Source organism: Melospiza melodia, chromosome 19, assembly GCF_035770615.1.
Source record: "Melospiza melodia melodia isolate bMelMel2 chromosome 19, bMelMel2.pri, whole genome shotgun sequence".
Taxonomy (NCBI): domain Eukaryota; kingdom Metazoa; phylum Chordata; class Aves; order Passeriformes; family Passerellidae; genus Melospiza; species Melospiza melodia.
This window is the reverse complement of record NC_086212.1, coordinates 8,648,320-8,667,338: the sequence shown is the minus strand read 5'-3', so window position 1 is coordinate 8,667,338 and position 19,019 is coordinate 8,648,320. Positions and strand designations below refer to the sequence as shown.

Genomic DNA, 19,019 nt, shown 5'->3' with positions numbered 1-19,019 from the left:
CGGCTCGGTGGCGGCCGCCAGAGCGCCGCGCCGCGGGGCATGCCGGGATGGTGGCGCCGGGCTCGGGCCGCCGACCAGCCGCCATGGCGGTGCCGCCGGCCCCGCTGTTCCTCGTCCTCCTCCTGCTCCTCGCGGGGACGGCGGCGGGAGACGGCGAGGCACTCGCCTGGGATGAGGCCGGGTACCTGCTCTACTGTCCCTGCATGGGTGAGGCTCTCCCGGTGCAGACCCCCTGTGCATCTCCCGGTTGCATCCCCCGGTGCGGTTCCTACTGCAGACCGCGGTTCATCCCCCGGCGCAGTCCGCGGTCCTTGCCCCGCTGCATTCCCCCGTCCGTGCCCCGCTGTATCCCCGCTCCGTTCCCCACTGCATCCCCGGTCCGTTCCCCGCCGCATCCTCGCTCCGTGCCCCACTCCATTCCCCTCTGTATCCCCGGTCCGTGCCCCGCTCCATTCCCCGCTGTATCCCCGCTCCATGCCCCGCTGTATCCCCGCTCCATTCCCTCTGTATCCCCCGCTCCATGCCCCGCTGTATCCCCCGCTCCATTCCCCGCTGTATCCTCGCTCCATTCCCCGCTGTATCCTCGCTCCATTCCCTCTGTATCCCCCGCTCCATTCCCCGCTGTATCCTCGCTCTATTCCCCGCTGTATCCTCGCTCCATTCCCTCTGTATCCCCCGCTCCATTCCCCGCTGTATCCTTGCTCCATTCCCCGCTGTATCCTCGCTCCATTCCCGCTGTATCCCCCGCTCCATTCCCCGCTGTATCCTCGCTCCATTCCCCGCTGTATCCTTGCTCCATGCCCCGCTGTATCCCCCGCTCCATTCCCCGCTGTATCCTCGCTCCATTCCCCGCTGTATCCCCCGCTCCATGCCCCGCTGTATCCCCCGCTCCATGCCCCGCTGTATCCTCGCTCCATGCCCCGCTGTATCCTCGCTCCATGCCCCGCTGTATCCTCGCTCCATTCCCCGCTGTATCCTCGCTCCATTCCCCGCTGTATCCCCCGCTCCATGCCCCGCTGTATCCCCGCTCCGTGCCCTGGTGCATCCCCCGCTCTGTGCCCCGCTGCATCCCCGCTCCGTGCCCGGTCCGTCCCGCCCGGCTGAGCCCCGTTTCCCGCAGGCCGTTTCGGTAACCAAGCCGAGCACTTCCTGGGAGCCCTGGCCTTCGCCCGCGCCCTCAACCGGACCCTGGCCGTGCCGCCCTGGATCGAGTACCGGCACCACCGCCCGCCCTACACCAACGTGAGCCCCGGCGGGAGGGAGGGGCGGCGGGCAGGGCTGGGATGAGCTGCGGGCCCGGTGAGGGCAGCCCCGGCTCACGGCTCTGCTCCCCCGCAGCTGCACGTCCCCTACTCGGAGCTCTTCAAGCTGGAGCCGCTGCGGCGCTACCACCGCGTGGTGAGCCTGGAGCGGTTCATGGAGCAGCTGGCGCCCCGGCACTGGCCGCCCGGCAGCAGGGTGGCTTATTGCTTCGAGGCCGCTGCCCAGAGAAGCGCGGATAAAAGCACGTGTCCCATGAAGGTGAGCTTCTCGTCAGCCCCGCGGGCACGGCTTAATTCCAAAGTGTACGGCTGACTCATTCAGGTCCCCATTGATTCGCAAATTTAGGAGTTATCCGCCGCAAATCGGTCTGTGTGGCATTGCTTTCAGCACTTGTGGAATGGCGTGCTGTGCCATCATTAGTTTTCTTTGTCTGCAAGTGCTTGGGGATCAGGGATACAGTCTGTGCAAGTAGATTTCATCACCTCAGATTTAATTGAGAATGTAGCTTATCTCCTGCTCTCTGTTTCCCAGCTGATGTTAAAGCAACCTCTCTTAATTACAAGTTTGGGAGCTGTGGTGTGCTGGTTCTTTAAGACAACCTTTGCAACCTTCTCAGTAACTTCCCTGTATACTCTGGGTGGCAAAGATTGAAGCTAAATATATAAATGTATTTCGCTGTCTCCTTCCTGTGGAGCTGTTCCATCAAACAGGCTGTTGTATCCCAGCTGCTTCCATCCTGGAACAGGCTCCTGCTTTGCACCTCAGGATCTTTGCACATCCACCTTTCAGGCTTTGTGTGCGCACTAAATGAGCTCTTGTCTTTTCTTGGCAGGATGGAAATCCGTTTGGTCCCTTCTGGGATCAGTTCCAAGTGGATTTCGATAAGTCTGAGCTCTTCAAGGGAATTTCCTTCAGTCCTGCATACAAGGACCATTGGATCCAAAGGTAGCAAGAAGATGCAAGAGTGCTGGCAGGTCACTGTGGGCATTTAGAGTCACTCATGAAAGCAGCTGTGACTGTGTATTGTGACTTTACATTTTGGGGGAGAGATTGAAGTGGTTAATTAGTAATATAGTTAAAAATATTAATGCTTTTTCCATTAAATGTTTGCTAAGCACTTCTTGTGGGCATTATTTTAGGTATGAACTCTGTTAGGCTGATTGACTTCTGAGCCAGGAATATTTAATTTATCAAGTATTTATTAAATATGTAATTAATCATCAAAAGGAATTTGGTTCTCACTTGGGAATTATGAACTGTATTTGTGTTTTCAGAGACATGAGTGACTTTAGGTGACAGAATTGATCTAGTTTGGGGTGAAAGTGTAATATCCCATTGCTTGGTAGCTCCTCACTGCACATTTGAGGCTTTTCTCTTATTGTCTATCAGATAAAAGGTCTGACACAAAATACAGCCCCTAAGATTTTTTCAGTTCAAATGGCAAACCAGCTAAAATTATCTCAATTTGGAGCAATAAATGCTGCATATTTTGGGATGTTCCTTGTTTCTGCTCTAACCTTCACAGCATCTTTGTGCAGGATAGGTCACGTTGCAGCCCTCTGTGTTTGGTTTTCTGTAGGTTTCCAGCCTCTGAGCACCCTGTTCTTGCCTTACCTGGAGCTCCAGCCCAGTTCCCTGTGCTGGAGGAGCACCGGCCCCTGCAGAAGTACATGAAGTGGTCGGATGCAATGGTGGAGAAGGGGGAATCCTACATCCAGTCCCTGCTGCTCCGGCCCTACGTGGGAATCCACCTGAGAATTGGCTCCGACTGGGTACGGCACAATGGGGTGTGGGCAAAGCTGCTCAAAAAGGAGCTGTGCTGGGACAGCACCTGATCCCTGCTGCCATCCAGGAGCTCCCTGTGTGTTAGCAGTGGTGCTGGCATTCTTTCAGACAGGCACAGGTGGGGGATGTGGTGGTGTTTTCTCCTTTAAATGTGGTATGAAAAAGTTTGTGTGAGGTGGGGTTCAGCCTCTCCTCCCAGGAACAGGACGAAGGGAAATGGCCTCAGGTTGCAGCAGGGGAGGTTCAGGTTGAATATTAGGGAAAAAGTCTTCACTGAAAAAGTGATTGAGCACTGGCCCAGCCTGTCCAGGGCCGTGGTGGAATTGCCGTTCATGGAAGTGTCCAGAACACAAGTAGAGATGGTGCTTTCTGATAAGGTTCAGTGGGTGTGGGGTATCTGTTCAAAGTTTGGACCTGATAATCTCAGAGATCTTCAACTTTGATGATTCTGTGATTCTCTCTTCCTCTTCCAATAGAAAAATGCCTGCAACATGTTAAAGGATGGGACAGCTGGGCCACACTTCATGGCTTCACCGCAGTGCGTGGGCTACGACCGCAGTGCTGCCGTGCCTCTCACCATGGACATGTGCCTGCCAGACCTCCGAGAGATCAAACGGGCTCTCAAGCTCTGGGTGGCAAAGATTGAAGCTAAATCTGTTTATATTGCTACTGATTCTGAGCCCTACACAACAGAAATACAGCAGTTCTTCCAGGGAAAGGTGAGTGTTCCAGAAATATCTTCTAGCAGGAGTGCTTGGGTAAAAACCTTCCTTGGCTTCTGGCCTGAGGCTGTCATGGATAGCAGACAGGCAGTTGTGGAATAGGGTATTCACAGCCAAATATTGGCATCTCAAAGTGAATTTGGCTCATAGCAATAAAAATTATCCTGTAAAATCCTTTTTTTTCCCAGGAGATTGAAGAGCATTGTCTGGCATGGTAGTAAATATTTCCATGAAAAGGGTTTAAATTAAATAAACCTAAGTGATTTTCAGAAATGCTCTGACATTGATCTAATCATAAATGAGTTATAGGGCAGAGAAAGACAAAACTCACTCTCTTTCTGTTGTGTATTCAATTTCTAACATTATGCCAAGACATTGGATTGTGATAATAGCTGACTGGATTCATCTGCTCTCCTCGTTTCTCTGCAGCTCAAGGTTGTCAGCTTGCAGCCAGAAGTGCCTCAGATTGATCTGTACATCCTTGGCCAGTCCGACCACTTCATTGGGAACTGTGTCTCTTCCTTCACTGCCTTTGTGAAAAGAGAACGTGACATCCATGGGAAACCCTCCTCGTTTTTTGGCATGGACCACCCTCCGAGGCTGCGGGATGAGTTCTGACCACAGGAGGAGGAGGATGAGGAGCTCCCTGGTGCCAGGGCTCTGAGCTGGGCCCTTGGTGCTGCAGCATTCCCTGTGGGCAGTCATTGCTGGGCTGTGGGAGAGCTCCTGCCCTCCAATGCTCCTCACAGTCCCTTCCAGACTGTTCTGTCTGATCTCTCCTGTGTTTCCAGTGTGAGCTCAGATGGGAATTTAAATCATGTGGTTTATGGGAAACTATAAACTATGTATAGTTTTTTAAGATGTAGCTTTTATAGTTCTCGATTCTCACTAGTTGGGATTCACCAGCAATCATGATGAAGCAGCTGCTCAGATTTCCTCCTCTTTTCTTTGTCTGTTAATTCTTAACTCTCACCTGGAGATGTTTTGAAGCTCCGTGTCCAAAACTGACCATAATTGGCTCTTTTTGAGTATAAAACTTCTGTCAGGCACATCAGGTTCCCTGGAAAGGGCGTGCAAGATGAAGCTCAGGACTGAAAAAACTCTGGGGTTTATCAAGGACGGCAGTTGTCTTACCAGACCTGTGTCACCACAGTGCCTCAGTGTCCCTTCTCCTGTCCATAGAGGTTCCATACCCTGTGCTGTGGGGCCCTGGATCTCTTTGGTGGTGCTGGAGGAGTGCAGTGGGACGTGGTGTGACATGGCAGCTGCCTGTTCAGCCTCTCTGCTGAGAGCAGCCTGGGGCAAGGTGTGTGCAGGACATGGGAGGAGATCTGTCACAGCCAGGCCAGAACTGGAGGTTCAGGGCTCGTAGCTTTGTAGCTGTTGGTGTCAGTCAGGTCTGTGGTAGAAGAGAAACTTTGAGCCAAGTTTATTAATATAGTTGTAGTGGAGTTGGGTATGTCATGGGTCTATGGTATTGTTTTGTTTTTGTACTTTATGAGATAACCCCTCTGAGAGCATTACCCTTGTTTGGGGCAGTTCCCAGTGGAGGTAACTCTGGAAAATTATTCATTGATGGGGAAGCAACGGCCCAAACCCCTCTGTTTGGCCTGTGTGGTTTGATGCTGGTAACACTGATAATCCCAACATGGTGAGACTCAACTTGACCCATGCCTTTTGGCATTTCTGTGACTTCATTTTCTGGTCCAAAGACTGAGTACAGAACGGTTCATTTTTCAGAAATGCCTCTTGGGTGAGTCTGTGGTACCAGAGCTGCTGCCTCCAGTGCACTGCTGCAGTCCAGGCAAGGCTGTTATGAGCAGTTAACTCCAAATGTCTCTCTTTATGGTGGTCTTTTCCTTCTTGAAATGTTTCTGAGCTTTGAAGGAGTTTGAGGGCTCAGGGGAGTGAGAAAAAGTGGGCAAAGTGAGAAGATTCCCCAGGTGTCAGGGTGGCATCATCTCTTGTTTCCTCAGGGCTGGCTTTAAAAATTCATGGGATTTGGGGGGAAATTATCCATTTTAGGGCCTTTGGAAGCTGGGCTTTTGAAGATTGAACCTCCTTATGTCATACAGTTTACTGATCTTAGGTGATGCCCTTGGGGCTGCCTTGCCTTGCTGTGGAGCAGGGGAAGCCTGTCCCCACACTGTTGGGAAGACAAAGTATTAAACCAAATGTTGGGATGGGGCGTTTCTTTTCTGTTTTTTTTTTAAATAAGGTATTTTTTGTACTAATAAAAACTTGATTTTGTATTCACTTGTAGTGCACCAACATTCCTTCCTCCATTGCAGGAATCTCTGGTACCCGAGCTGCAGCCTGCTGTGCAATGCTGTGATCCAGAAAGCTCTGATTAAGGAGCTTTAACTCTTAAATGCCTTCTTTACTATGGTCTTTTTCTCCTTGGAAATACTCCCGAGCTTTGGAGGGTTTAAAAAACCCCAGCCTGGCTGGGGCAGAGACCTGCCGGCTGGGGCAATCCCGGCATTTTCGGATTTGGTGAAGTGCGGGATGCCCACGGCGGGGCTGCTTTGTCCGGGCTGGGGCAATCCCGGCATTTCGGGATTGGCATTTTCGGGATTGGCATTTTCGGGTTTGATGAAGTGCGGGATGCCCACGGCAGGGCTCCTTGTCCCGGCTGGGGCAATCCCGGCATTTCGGGATTGGCGGCGGCGGGATGCCCACGGCAAGGTCCCTTTGTCCGGGTTGGGGTTAAATAGGCATTTTCGGGGTTGGCGAAGTGCAGGATGCCCGCGGCGGGGCCGCTTTGTTCGGGCTGGAGCAATTCCGGCATTTTCGGGGTTGGCGAAGTGCAGGATGCCCGCGGCGGGGCCGCTTTGTTCGGGCTGGAGCAATTCCGGCATTTTCGGGGTTGGCGAAGTGCAGGATGCCCGCGGCGGGGCCGTTTTGCCCAGGCCGGGGCAATCCCGGCGTTTTGGGGATTGGCGGCGGGGCCGCTTTGTCCGGGCCCATCCGGGCCGGGCGGGGCGGGCCGGGCCGGGCGCGCCGTTGCCAGGGAAGCGCGTCACGGGCGGGCGGAGCGGCCGCGCCGCTTCCGGGGCCGCGGGAGGAGCGCCCGGGCGGCTCCATGGTGACGGCGCAGGTGAGTCCGGCCCGGCCCCGCACCGCGCCCGCACCCCGCCCCGAGCATCCCCGACCCCTCCGGGCTGGCACACCGCGGGCCGCTGCCAGCCCGGTGTCCCCGGTGCTCCCGGTGCCAGCCGTGGGCACGGCCGGGGCAGCGGGCGCGGGAGGCGGCGGGACCCGCCCGCGGCCGGGATGCGGGGGCGATGCCGCGGGCGGGTGGCCCCGTTCGGGTGGGTGTCCCCCGCTCCCGCTGCTTCTCCCCCGCGGTCCTTCCCCCGCTGTCCCCGGGTCCCCTCCCTGCAGCGCCCGGTGCCGCAGCCGCGAGGGCGGTGGGTGATGCTCGGGTGAATCCGCGGCTCCCCGGGGGAGGGAACACCGGCGGGGGGCCGTGCTGAGGCGACAGCGGTGACAGGTGACCACAGGTGACCCCAGACGCCGAGTGGAACCAGGGCTCGCAGGTGGCACCGCCGGGCCAGCTCCAGCACCGGGATGTCGTGCCCGGCCTGCGGAGCGTTCGGCAGGGAGAGGAGAGGAAAACAGCAGCGCCGAGGGTGGCTTGGCTTGGGAGGGAGGGAAGGACACAATTCAACCGTGACATTATGAAACCACAAATATTTGAAAGATCTGAATGGCGAGAAGCAATGGAATGTTTTGAGTGGTACCTCGGGATGTGCGGAGATGCAAGGGAAGGGTTTGGGCAGTTCCAAGAAAATCTTTCAGAGATGTTTAAGGCAGGAGGCAGAGCGGCTTCGGGATGTCACCTGTCAGGGCAGGTGGCATGGGTGGGCACAGCTGTCCAGGACAGCACCTCCCAATCCTGCAAGTTTCTGAGGAAAAGTGGTTGCCCCAGCTTGAATTCAGATTGGGGTGTTGCTCATTTTTTCAGGCATAAACTTTTATTTCCGTGTTGACTAAAATGAATAAAAATGCTTCAATTTCTGCCCATCTTCCCTTCTTGGTCACCAGGGCACATTTGCAAGTGCATCCATCTCAACCTTGACCTTGACCTTGACTTGCAGGGACCTGGCCCAGGTCACTTTTGGCTGAACTAATTTAATGAAAAAATTCCCATCTTTGATGGAGAAGAGTGGGTGGCACGGCAGCATTCCCAGCTTTCTGGCCATTCATGTCCAGCCACTCTGGCAGTTCAAACATTGCCCAGGAGTTCCTGGGGAATACAAACACTGCCAGCTAATTGGTTTTATTTTCCAGTTACACACTTGGATAAATCTGAGAAGAACCATAATTTGTTATGCTTCCAGTAAACTTCACCACAGTAGCTAAAATAATTGGAGATGATTCAGGATGGGTTGTTATGAAAATAGCCCACATCAGGGGTAAAATCAGTTGTTTGTGACTATAAAAAGAGGCTTGCAAGTGAAGTGGGGAAAGGTGTCAAAAGCTGATGGTGAGGAGGTACACCCAGAGGAGCAGCAAATGTGCAATATAATTTTTGGTCAAGGTGTAGCTCTAGCAAGACTAACTTAACTCTGATCATTTAATATTTGTCATAGTTGCTTACAAAAGCAGCACTTCTCATCAGAATAGTATTTTAGATATTCAATATATAAAATAAATCCATGCTCTCCTTGTCAGAACTTGTGCCTGGTTTGAGTATTTGCCAGTGTGAACATGCAGATACATGACACAGTGGTTGTCATGTGACCTTGTCAGAAAATTGTCTCTTGTGAACTTGAATTACTGGAATGTCTCTCAGAGCTGTGGAAGGGGAAGCGTGTGTTAATGTATACAAGTCCTCAGGATGAACAGAGGGAGAGTTGTTCTTTGTGATTCTGCCAAGATTTGTCCTCGTTTCACTTATACTTGCTGTGTTTGTGCTCCAGAATTCGTGTTTGCTGTGGGTCAGAAAGGAAGGTCACCTTTATCTGGAGCTGTCAGTTAGAAGGGAAATGGTTTTATTCAGTAGCCACCTAAAATTCCTGTAACAGTTTGAACTCACTGTGCAGGGTGAATTGTGAATGAGTGTCCAGTTCAGTGCTTTTATGGGAAGAGTGAGAAACAAAGAGTTTCCCCTCACAGACCCAAGGAAGTTCCCGAGGCCATACTGGGGTTTCTGTGCAATTCTGAACCATGTTTATCTGTTACTTCTCTTTTACTTTTTGCCAGTCTGACTGTCTGTATATTGGGCTGCAATTGTGCTTCCTTTTCCATCCAGTAGCTCTGGCCCTGCAGTTCTCTGCCACCTTGTTGGAGAAGCTCTCCTGAGACGTGCAATTATCAAGTGAAAAACAATTAGACAAAAATCCCTGTTTCCTGCTGATCTGGCTGGGAAGAGAGCAATGAACACATCTCAAGGAGGCCACACCTGAGCCTGTGCCAGCACTGCCTGGGCTTCCCTCTGTGTATTAGGTTTACACTTAGTTCTAGTTGGCAGAGGGACCTCAGGGCTCTTCTTGGAAGATATTTTGGAAATAAAAAGGGTTATTAGAAATTGCATGGCATTCCCCAAGTTGTGCCATTGAGATCTGCCATGTGAGGCTTGAGCAGTGACTGCCTTAGCACTTTAGGAACACAGGTTCTTGCTCCATTTTCAGTGGCAGCTCATCTTGCTGATGTCTGGAGGATGGACCAGTGTGTCCTCTCTCTCTTCTCAGACTCATGAATGAGTTGGATCTGTGATCTGGGTTTATACAACTTGAGTTTAGGTTGATGATGAGTCCTGTAGACCTGATGCAATTGGAACACCAGAGCAGGAGTGATGGCAGTAGGTCAGTGTAGCTGAGCAGGGCTGGCTTTTGTGGGGAGTCCTGATAAAAGTCTATTGCCAAAAGAAAAGATAATAGCAGCCTTTTGCTCCAGAGAGAGCAAGGCTGTGCTAGATTTTCAAAATGGGATATGTAAAACAAAAAGCTTGACTGTAAAGAAAATGATTGGCAAAGTATTATTTTCATAAATAGTTTAAAAAGGTTTATTATAATTTTTAAGGGTCAAGAAAAGGATCTTTACCAGGTCTGAAGGTGTGGTCTGTGATGAATGTGATGATGAGTTTTTGAAGCAGAGCTTGTAAAAATGATACCATTTGATGCACAGCTTTGGTAAAGTAATTCTGTCTCAGTTCAGGCCTTTACAGAGTTTTCGTGTTGCACATTATTTTAGTGCTTCAAAATCCCTTGCAACTTAATGAAATCAAAATGCTGCTCAAATTGATGAGGCAAGTCTTTGGCTTTGTGAAAAGCTGTCCCCTGCAGAAAAAGATGTCTTCAGACATCCCTGCTTTGTTTTTGTTGCAGGTGTGTAGCAGGGCATCATCCATCAGCAGCACCACAGCAGGCCCAGCCCCGCCGTCATGTCCAAGGCAAAGAACTCCGAGTCCGTGCGGGTGGTCGTGCGCTGCCGGCCCATGAACAGCAAGGAGCAAACGGCTTCCTATGAGAAGGTTGTCAATGTGGATGTCAAGTTAGGGCAGGTCTCAGTGAAGAACCCACGGGGATCATCTCATGAACTGCCTAAAACGTTCACCTTCGATGCTGTGTATGACTGGAATTCCAAACAGGTCGAGCTCTACGATGAGACCTTCAGGCCTCTGGTGGACTCTGTTCTGCAGGGGTTTAATGGGACAATCTTTGCCTATGGGCAGACTGGGACAGGGAAAACGTACACGATGGAAGGGGTGCGTGGTGATCCCGAGAAGAGAGGGGTCATCCCCAATTCATTCGAGCACATCTTCACTCACATCTCTAGATCTCAAAATCAGCAATACTTAGTTAGAGCGTCTTATTTGGAAATATACCAAGAAGAAATCAGAGACTTGTTATCAAAGGATCAGTCCAAGCGGCTGGAGTTGAAGGAGAGACCAGACACGGGGGTTTTTGTTAAGGATTTGACCACCATTGTCACGAAAAGCGTCAAAGAGATAGAGCACATCATGAATTTGGGAAACCAGAACCGCTCAGTCGGTGCCACCAACATGAACGAGCACAGCTCTCGGTCTCACGCCATCTTCCAGATCACGATCGAGTGCAGCGAGCTGGGGCTGGATGGAGAGAACCACATCCGTGTGGGGAAGCTCAACCTGGTGGACCTGGCGGGCAGCGAGAGGCAGGCAAAGACTGGAGCACAGGGGGAAAGGCTGAAGGAAGCCACTAAAATCAACCTGTCCCTCTCAGCTTTGGGCAACGTTATCTCTGCCCTGGTGGATGGCAAAAGCACGCACATTCCCTACCGGGACTCCAAGCTGACCAGGCTGCTTCAGGACTCTTTAGGTGGCAATGCCAAAACTGTGATGGTGGCCAATATAGGCCCTGCCTCTTACAATGTAGAGGAGACCCTGACCACGCTGAGATATGCCAACCGTGCCAAAAACATCAAGAACAAACCGCAGGTGAACGAGGATCCAAAGGAGGCTCTGCTGCGGGAATTCCAGGAAGAGATTGCTCGACTCAAGGCACAGCTGGAAAAACGGTCCATTGGCAAGAGAAAGAGGAGGGAAAGGAGGAGGGAGGGTGGGGAAGAGGAGGAGGACACTGAAGAGGGTGAGGATGAAGGAGATGACAAAGATGACTATTGGAGGGAGCAACAAGAAAAGCTGGAGATTGAGAAGAAAGCTATAGTCGAGGATCACAGCTTGGTAGCAGAAGAAAAGATGAGGCTGCTGAAGGAGAAGGAGAAGAAAATGGAGGACCTGAAGCGAGAGAAAGAAGCAACAGAGATGCTGAGTGCTAAAATCAAGGTAGAATTCTTCCTGGTCATACCCTTTGAAAGCAATTTCCTTAGGCTGTGGAGAAAATAAAGGGTTTCCCAATTTGGAAAGATATTTCACAGAAAGTTTCCAGGATAGTGATTTATGTTTGGGTTGGAAGATTTTAAAAGAAACCATTTCTAGCCAGAAGTTGAAATTTCCACCATTAATCATATATTTCAATATTCATGAGCTGTTTCATTGTTCTTCTGTACTGATCTTAAGCAATTGGCACACTAAAAAACAATGCATCTTTTCACAAGCTGTGGCACTAAAAATGTTTCCTTCTGTCACAGATCATTAGAAATTATTTACAAGGGCGCACACATTTTGGTTCTCCAGCTTTGCCACATATTTCCATGGTGCCTTATTCTAAACAAGTTACTCTTGCATTAATCCCACAGTTTAATAGGAATTTTAAGAAACAGTGATTCCTGTAGCAGCAGCCTTGAAAGAGAAGGTTAAATAAGGGAGCTGCCCTGAAGAAGTTGTACCCATAGGAGAGAAAATTATCCTCTGTAGTCACTGAGAGAAACTTCTGACCCTGGTTTTTCTTTTCAGACAATGGAAAGCAAGCTGCTGGTGGGAGGGAAAAATATTGTGGATCACACAAATGAACAGCAGAAAATCCTGGAACAGAAACGACAGGAAATTGCAGAACAGGTACAAGGAAGGGGGTTTGTTATTTTGTATAAAAAACCATGCTGCTGAACTTTTGTAAAACATTGTGTCAGGGAAATTACCAGAAAGTTTTCCCAGGGTTAACCCTAGAATTGGTTTAATGGCAATCATTTATTGAAAAGAAGGGGGAAGGGCTTGTGTAATATTTCTCATTATTTGAAATAAGTAAAGAAGGTTTATATAAGTTTTCTTCTAGTTCTTCATGATAAAGATTTACCTCCTATTTTGATTGGAACTGTTTGTAAGTGAAGAAATATTTGCAAGACTTTTAAGAGTACTAGCTTAGTCTTTAGCTCAAGGGAGGAGTCTTCACTCTGTGCTAAAAGTTTATTTTCTGTAAATGCAAATTTTGTTGGTGATTCTTAAATACAATAAGCAGTACAAACTGATAAAAAGGAAAGAAAAATTAATCTAAAAGTGACATTTGATTCCTTTAGTTGAAGCTTGAGCCTTGTTCACACTACCTGATTTTAATAGCAAAATAAGGACAAATAAGATGTTTCTGGTATTTCTGTGGCAAGAGATATGAAGAACTGGAGGGTAGGGAAGGAAACCCATCCTGAGCCTTGGTTTCATGTGTGTCAGCTGGAGGTGACAAGGTAATTGAGGTCTTTAATGCCATATTTTCACATTCTTCAGAAACGTCGGGAGCGAGAAATCCAGCAACAGATGGAGAGTCAGGATGAGGAGACACTCGAGCTGAAGGAGACCTACAGTTCTCTTCAGCAAGAGGTGGACATAAAGACCAAAAAACTCAAAAAGGTAAAAAGAAAATGATTCCCTGTCTACCAGGCTGGGAATAAAATCAACTTGTGTGTGAAAGTGAGAGGAGCTTTGGCAAGTGATGAATTTTGGCTCTTGTTGTGTGCTCCAGTTATTTTCCAAGCTGCAAGCTGTGAAGGCAGAGATCCATGATCTCCAAGAAGAGCACATCAAGGGGCGCCAGGAAATGGAACAGACCCAGAATGAACTCACCAGGGAACTAAAGCTAAAGTAAGCCCCATCACTTAAATAAGCTATTAAATGTAACAGAGAGGGTTTCTCGGGGCAGAGAGTGGAGGGACTGCCTTGCACATACTTGTGGAATAAGATTTAACCATGAGAAAATGAAACCATTCCTCCTTTTCCAGGGTTTTATTACATCAGTGGGAGAGGAGCAGGGAGGAAAGTCATTGCTAATTATGTTTCTTGTATATTTCTCATTTTTGTGGTTGCATGTAGGCATCTGATTATTGAAAACTTTATTCCCTTGGAAGAAAAGAATAAGATCATGAACAGAGCATTCCTTGATGAAGAGGAAGACAACTGGAAACTACATCCCATAACCCGTCTGGAGTGAGTGTATTTCTGCTCTTGGGATGGAATTACAGGTCACAGGAAACCCTCTAGCTGTCAAGAACAAAAGAGGGATTGAACTGGGGATTTAAACTGACCCTCTAGAGTTCACAGCTTCTTGATGTGTAATAAAATAAAATAAAACAAATCAATTTATTCCTCTTGATAGGTGCTATAAAATATGAATGTATAGTTAGGGGAATTCTTGAGAGATTAAGATTTTTCTAATAGGCAAACCCAATAATTATATGTAAAATACATGTAATAGTGCATTCACCCTTGAAGTAGCAGTGCATTCCTATCATATTTCTTTCCTGCTCCTACAAATGCAGCCTGGGTGGTTTCTGCTGTGTTGAAACAGATTTCTGCATGGAATTTGCAGATGTTGTAGCTCATAAACTACAGGAGGAGTTGTAGCTCATAAACTCCAGGGGAGCTTTTGGTTTTAGGGTATAACAGCCTGAGCCTGTTTTTCTCTAGTAACCAGCAGATGATGAAAAGACCAGTATCTGCTGTGGGGTACAAGAGGCCCCTGAGCCAGCACGCCAGGACGTCCATGCTGAATCACACAGCTGCTCGGTACAGGGTAAGCCCAGATGTGGTTGAACCTTTGCCTCTTCACCCTGTGATCAGAGGAATGTGAATTCCAGAGGGGATTGGGTGTTCTTTGAGATGTAAATTTGTAGTGCCCGGCACACATTTATAAAGTACCTCAGATTAAGTTTCTGAGGGCAAAGTAACAGTTTATGTGAAAACATGGAGACTGATTCTGCTTTTCTCCTCTCAACTACTTCAGATTAAGTTTCTGGAGGGCAAAGTAACAGTTTGTATGAAAACATGGAGACTTTGATTCTGCTTTTCCCCTCTCAGGCAGAGAACATCGTGTTACTGGAACTGGATGCACCCAGCCGGACAACGAGGAACTATGAAGGTCCAGCCATTGCTCCCAAGGTTCAGGCAGCTCTGGAAGCAGCTCTGCAGGATGAAGATGAGATTCAAGTGGATGCCTCGACCTTTGAGAGCTCTTCAAATAAAAAATCAAAACCCAGGTAAGCTGGGCTTTCCCTGAGCAGACTGGCCCACAGGAAAGGTGCAAGTCAGTCAGCATTTCTCATCAGTGAAGTGAAGCTGAGCTTCATAGTAAAGCAGAGAGCAAAAGGAACATAGAATCATTAAGGTTGGAAAAGACCTTTAAAGATTTGAGTCCAACCTCCAGCTGAATCCCCACCATGCTACTAAAGCTTGAAGTGCCACATCTACTCATTTTTTGAGCACTGCAGGGGATGGAGATTCCAGCCCTGCCCTGAGCTGCCTGTGCCAGGGCTAAAGCACTCCTGCAGTGAAGAGATTTTTCCTCATATCCAGCCTCAACCTCCCTTTGTAGAACTTGAGGCTGTTTCACCTTGGCCTGTCACTTGCTGCTTGGGAGAAGAGGCCAACCCCCACCTTGCCACAACCTTCTTTCAGAGTGTAGGACACAGGGCAGAAGAAAAAGCTGAAACTGATTATTAGAGAATAACTCCAGTTTAAAAAAGTCAGCTTTTTGCAGATTAATTTTGGAAAGGCAGGTGACATTGTTAGAAGTTTCCTTGTTTATATTTTCATTTTTGCTTCTTCAGACCGAAAACTGGAAGGAAATCAGTGGGATCTGCGTCAGGATCAGGCACCCCCACTTCTCAGCTCTACCCACAGTCACGAGGGCTGGTTCCAAAATAAAGCCAGCAACTCCTCTCCAGGGAGGGAACAGCCTTTACCTTCTGGGAGCAGAGACAAGGACAAACCTGCAGAGAGAGCTCCTGGCCAGCCTCCAGCCCCTTTCCCTGGAGATGGCCTTGTTGCTGTTTAACTGACTCGGGCCAGTCCAGGGGCACTGAGCCATGGGAAGATCCGTGCTTGCAATTCAGCATTTGGCCTCTGTGGGAAATGGATTTTAGTTAGGAAATCAAAAATGCATGAGGTACGTTACAGTGTGTTAGGAGCAATGGGAAGCATGGGGATCACCTCACAGCATCACCGTCCTCCTCCTGCACCAGCCCTTCTGCTGCACGGTGCTTTTTGGCTCTTGGGCACTGAGAAGACAGAGGTGAAAGTCATCTCCACAGAACCACCACTCTGCAGCTCCACAGTGAGAGCCACAAGAGGCTACAAAGCAGAGGATCTGTTCAAACTCGACAAGGTGCATGGTTCTTCCTGCTTGAGGGGCTGGTGTCACCACCTGGGTTCAGGCAGGATGGCAGTGGCCAGCGCGTCCTCACCACCACACAGCTGTGCCTCCCCACAGGGCTGTAGGACAGAAAAGGGTCTCAAAAACACCTCTGTGGTCTCTGGAAAGGAAGCAGTAGAATCTGAAGTCCTTTCTTTGTTTACAGGCATAAGTGAGAGCTCCTCTAAGCTGACCCACAGACCTCACCCCTACCAACAGGAAGCACCTTGTCAAGGAGCGCCTCTGCATGCCATGTCAGCTCCACAGCTTTCCTCCTCTCTCTTGCCTCCATCTTTACCCCTGGCATTTAAAACCAGTGTCCATATGACATCTTTAATGGCATATGGCCATATTCTCATGCCTCCCACTGCTGATGGAAAACGTAGCACCAGCTCAGAGCTCTCCCTGCCTGGCTGGGCAGAGCACTGGAACTTGGAGCTGCCTTTGAGTGCACTCCTGGGAGTTTGGTCCCTTCCCTGGGTGTCTAAGGAGGTTTAGCATTCAGTGCCTCTTGTGCCTCGCCTGTTCCATGTTAAGCAGCTTTCTCTCTGCACCTCCCAGCCCACTCAGAGCCTGCTGGGAGTGAACCTGACCTGAGGCTGGTGATGGAAGCTGGTGTTAATTCCAGGGGTTTTACTTTGAAAACAAGGGAGGGAGAACTCCTGCTTTTGACAGTCTCATTGCAAAGCTGCCCTATGACTAAAGCAGGCTCGTGTAGCAGGGTAGAGGGAGGTGGAACTCCACACTAAGGACAGAGTAAGGTGTCCCTGTCTAGTGTCCCACAGCTCATTTGTAAGTTTTAGTTCACTGTATATTGAGACTTGGGATGTTACTTTTTCTGGTTGCTCTTGGCTGTCATCCTGTGCACATTTTTACCTGTTTTCCCTCACTGATGACTCCCTCCAGACTGACACGTGTGAGTGTGTGAGGACTTGCCTGGCTGCAGACATGCTCTGATGTGTGGACTCTGCCTTGTGCTCCTTAACTGTCCACGGAGTGACTTCATCCAGGTTGGAGAGCTCCTTTCTACTGAGCAGGAGGAACTGAGTGCTCAGCACAGCTCACCTGTGCATCCTGCAGGCACGGTGCCCAGGTGAGCCAGGTGGGCCCCCTGAACACCAACGTGGCTGCTGCATTCCATGGACTGCTTTCCTGGGCCACAAGGTTAATATCTGTATACACATGTATGCACACATACAAATATATAATAGTTTTGGTGGAGGAAGGAGGGATTTGCTTATAACTGAGAGAACAGGCACATGACCAATTTCTTTCAACCTGAACATGGAAACCCAGCATAATCTTCATTTTCACTAGGCACTGTTTATATCCAGAGAGCCTTTTAACTGGCTTTTGTTGCATAGTATAACATCACCTTCTCTTCCCTCTCTTCCTTCTTTCTCTCCAGCACATAATCTTCTGTACCAGGACATTTTAAAAGATGATTGTATGGTTTAAGTGCTCAGAGAATTGAAATTAAATGTGGGGGGGAGGTTTAAAGCCCTGAAACAGCAGCACAATATATAACCACGTGTATGTACATACCTATGTACACATGTTTTATGTGAATAATGCATACACAGACACATCTGTGTCTGCACATGTGCACATTTTTTCTCAGTTGCTACTATCCCATAGGGAGTTCTATTGTATATTAAACTCATATGCTGGAAACTGCCTTCGTGGCAGGGCTGGTACCATGGAGCTCTGCAGTGCAAACCTGTTTTCATGTTGATGAGCCAGTGTCAGAAAGGCTCTGCTTTTAACTCTGTAGAAATTCATTAGCAAGGTGAAAGAAACTCAATAGAGTGAAAAAGAATAAATCTGCATATTTAGTCATTGTATGTAAATTGGGGCTTGGTGGAGATTTGGTCAGTGTATTCATGGGCAATCTTGGCCTGTTACAGAAGCCTTTGGATTCTCATTCCAAAGGACTTAACCCTCACCAGACGCTCAGTGGCACTGATGTTAAGATACATTGTCTTAAGCTGTACAAAACAAACTGAGCTCTGGGTTGAAGCTTTTAAGAAACATTCCTGCCGAGTTTGCCCTTCTTTGGTGTTATCTGAACCATCTGGGCTTCCTGCTGGTTTACCAAAGGCAGGAAATCCAGCTGGACTCCTGGAGGAGGCCCTGGGACAGCCTTGTACCATCACCTTTTCTTCATAGGAATGTTTAACACTCAACATAATTGTCTTTGCTCTGATCTGTATAATGGGATCTTTTTTTAAAAAAGTGGCATGGAGCAGGAGTTGGCCGTGGGAGCAAGTGCCACCAGACACTGAAGCATAGGAATTAAAGCACTTTCTGAAATCCTTAACTTAGGTCTAGCGCCTTTTTAAAAATATTTGCATGCTGCTTGAATCTTCTAAAACACATACCTCTGCCAGGCACCTGGTGCCTTATACAGATCAGAGCAGGCAGTGCTCAGTCAGTCTGGGCTGCGTAAGTCTGTCCTGGCTGAACCTGCAGTGCTGGAGCTTCAGTGAATCACCTGTGTACCTGGACATGTCCTCTCTCCTGTCTGTGCTGGGCTGTGCACCAGTCTTGAAACAGTTCAGTGGAATTCCTGGGGGTCTGTTCCTGCTGTGTTCAAACACAGACTGGAAAAGAGAACCTGCAAAAGCCATAATTAGCTACAGAGATGGAAGTGAAATGAGAACACTGGTGCTGCCTGCTGCATGTGCAGTGGGGGGTTGACTCTCTGGGATCCAGGTGCTTGCTGCCTTCTCCAGCCCCTTTCTTTTTGAAGAGGTGACCCAGGATCATTCTATGGGCACAGCTGTCAATGGCAACTCTCAGCTCCTTGGAGATACACCCACCTCCACCTTCTCTTAGGTGATCTGTAGAAAAAGAACCTGTCCATAGTTCTGTCCATAGTTTTACAGCTTATATTTATTTGTATCATCTCTTTTGTCTAGGAATGTAAAGTGATCCTAAAATACAATGTGTAATAAAGTCAATAAGATTTATTGCATCTATCAAAACACGTGTTTTTCATTGTTAATTTGGGGCAGGACTCAGTGACTTCATGTCTCACAATGCCTCGCGTTACTTTTCTTTCATAGGAAGAAGTCTGCCCAAAGTAAGTGGAAAAATGTAAAAATGAGTAGAGTGCAATGAGTATTGTAATGTGTGTGTGTATATATATATATACATATATGTGTGTATATATATGTGTGTATGTATACACACACACACACACATATATATATATGTAATATATATATATATATATATGTAGAAG

General features: G+C 48.7%; 2 protein-coding genes across 2 annotated transcripts; both read left to right on the top strand.

Moving 5' to 3' along the window:
- The first annotated feature begins 47 nt into the window (after positions 1 to 47).
- Positions 48 to 6,026, top strand: POFUT1 (protein O-fucosyltransferase 1). The gene is made up of 7 exons (XM_063172367.1): positions 48 to 207; positions 1,121 to 1,242; positions 1,339 to 1,521; positions 2,096 to 2,208; positions 2,843 to 3,035; positions 3,525 to 3,767; positions 4,200 to 6,026. The coding sequence occupies exons 1-7, from the start codon at positions 48 to 50 to the stop codon at positions 4,386 to 4,388; spliced, it is 1,203 nt and encodes a 400-aa protein (XP_063028437.1). The 3' UTR covers positions 4,389 to 6,026.
- A 768-nt stretch (positions 6,027 to 6,794) lies between these two features.
- Positions 6,795 to 18,759, top strand: KIF3B (kinesin family member 3B). Its single transcript, XM_063172362.1, has 9 exons — positions 6,795 to 6,870; positions 10,106 to 11,544; positions 12,115 to 12,216; positions 12,874 to 12,996; positions 13,109 to 13,227; positions 13,456 to 13,569; positions 14,050 to 14,155; positions 14,440 to 14,618; positions 15,189 to 18,759. The coding sequence occupies exons 2-9, from the start codon at positions 10,162 to 10,164 to the stop codon at positions 15,283 to 15,285; spliced, it is 2,223 nt and encodes a 740-aa protein (XP_063028432.1). The 5' UTR covers positions 6,795 to 6,870; positions 10,106 to 10,161; the 3' UTR covers positions 15,286 to 18,759.
- Positions 18,760 to 19,019: the final 260 nt, after the last annotated feature.

Coding starts and splice junctions, on each gene's coding strand:
- POFUT1 (XM_063172367.1), top strand. CDS start 48: ATGGTGGCGCCGGGCTCGGGCCGCCGACCAGCCGCCATGGCGGTGCCG. Junction 1,243..1,338: donor ACCGCCCGCCCTACACCAAC/GTGAGCCCCGGC, acceptor GCTCCCCCGCAG/CTGCACGTCCCCTACTCGGA. Junction 3,768..4,199: donor AGCAGTTCTTCCAGGGAAAG/GTGAGTGTTCCA, acceptor GTTTCTCTGCAG/CTCAAGGTTGTCAGCTTGCA.
- KIF3B (XM_063172362.1), top strand. CDS start 10,162: ATGTCCAAGGCAAAGAACTCCGAGTCCGTGCGGGTGGTCGTGCGCTGC. Junction 11,545..12,114: donor TGCTGAGTGCTAAAATCAAG/GTAGAATTCTTC, acceptor TTTTCTTTTCAG/ACAATGGAAAGCAAGCTGCT. Junction 13,228..13,455: donor ACCAGGGAACTAAAGCTAAA/GTAAGCCCCATC, acceptor GGTTGCATGTAG/GCATCTGATTATTGAAAACT.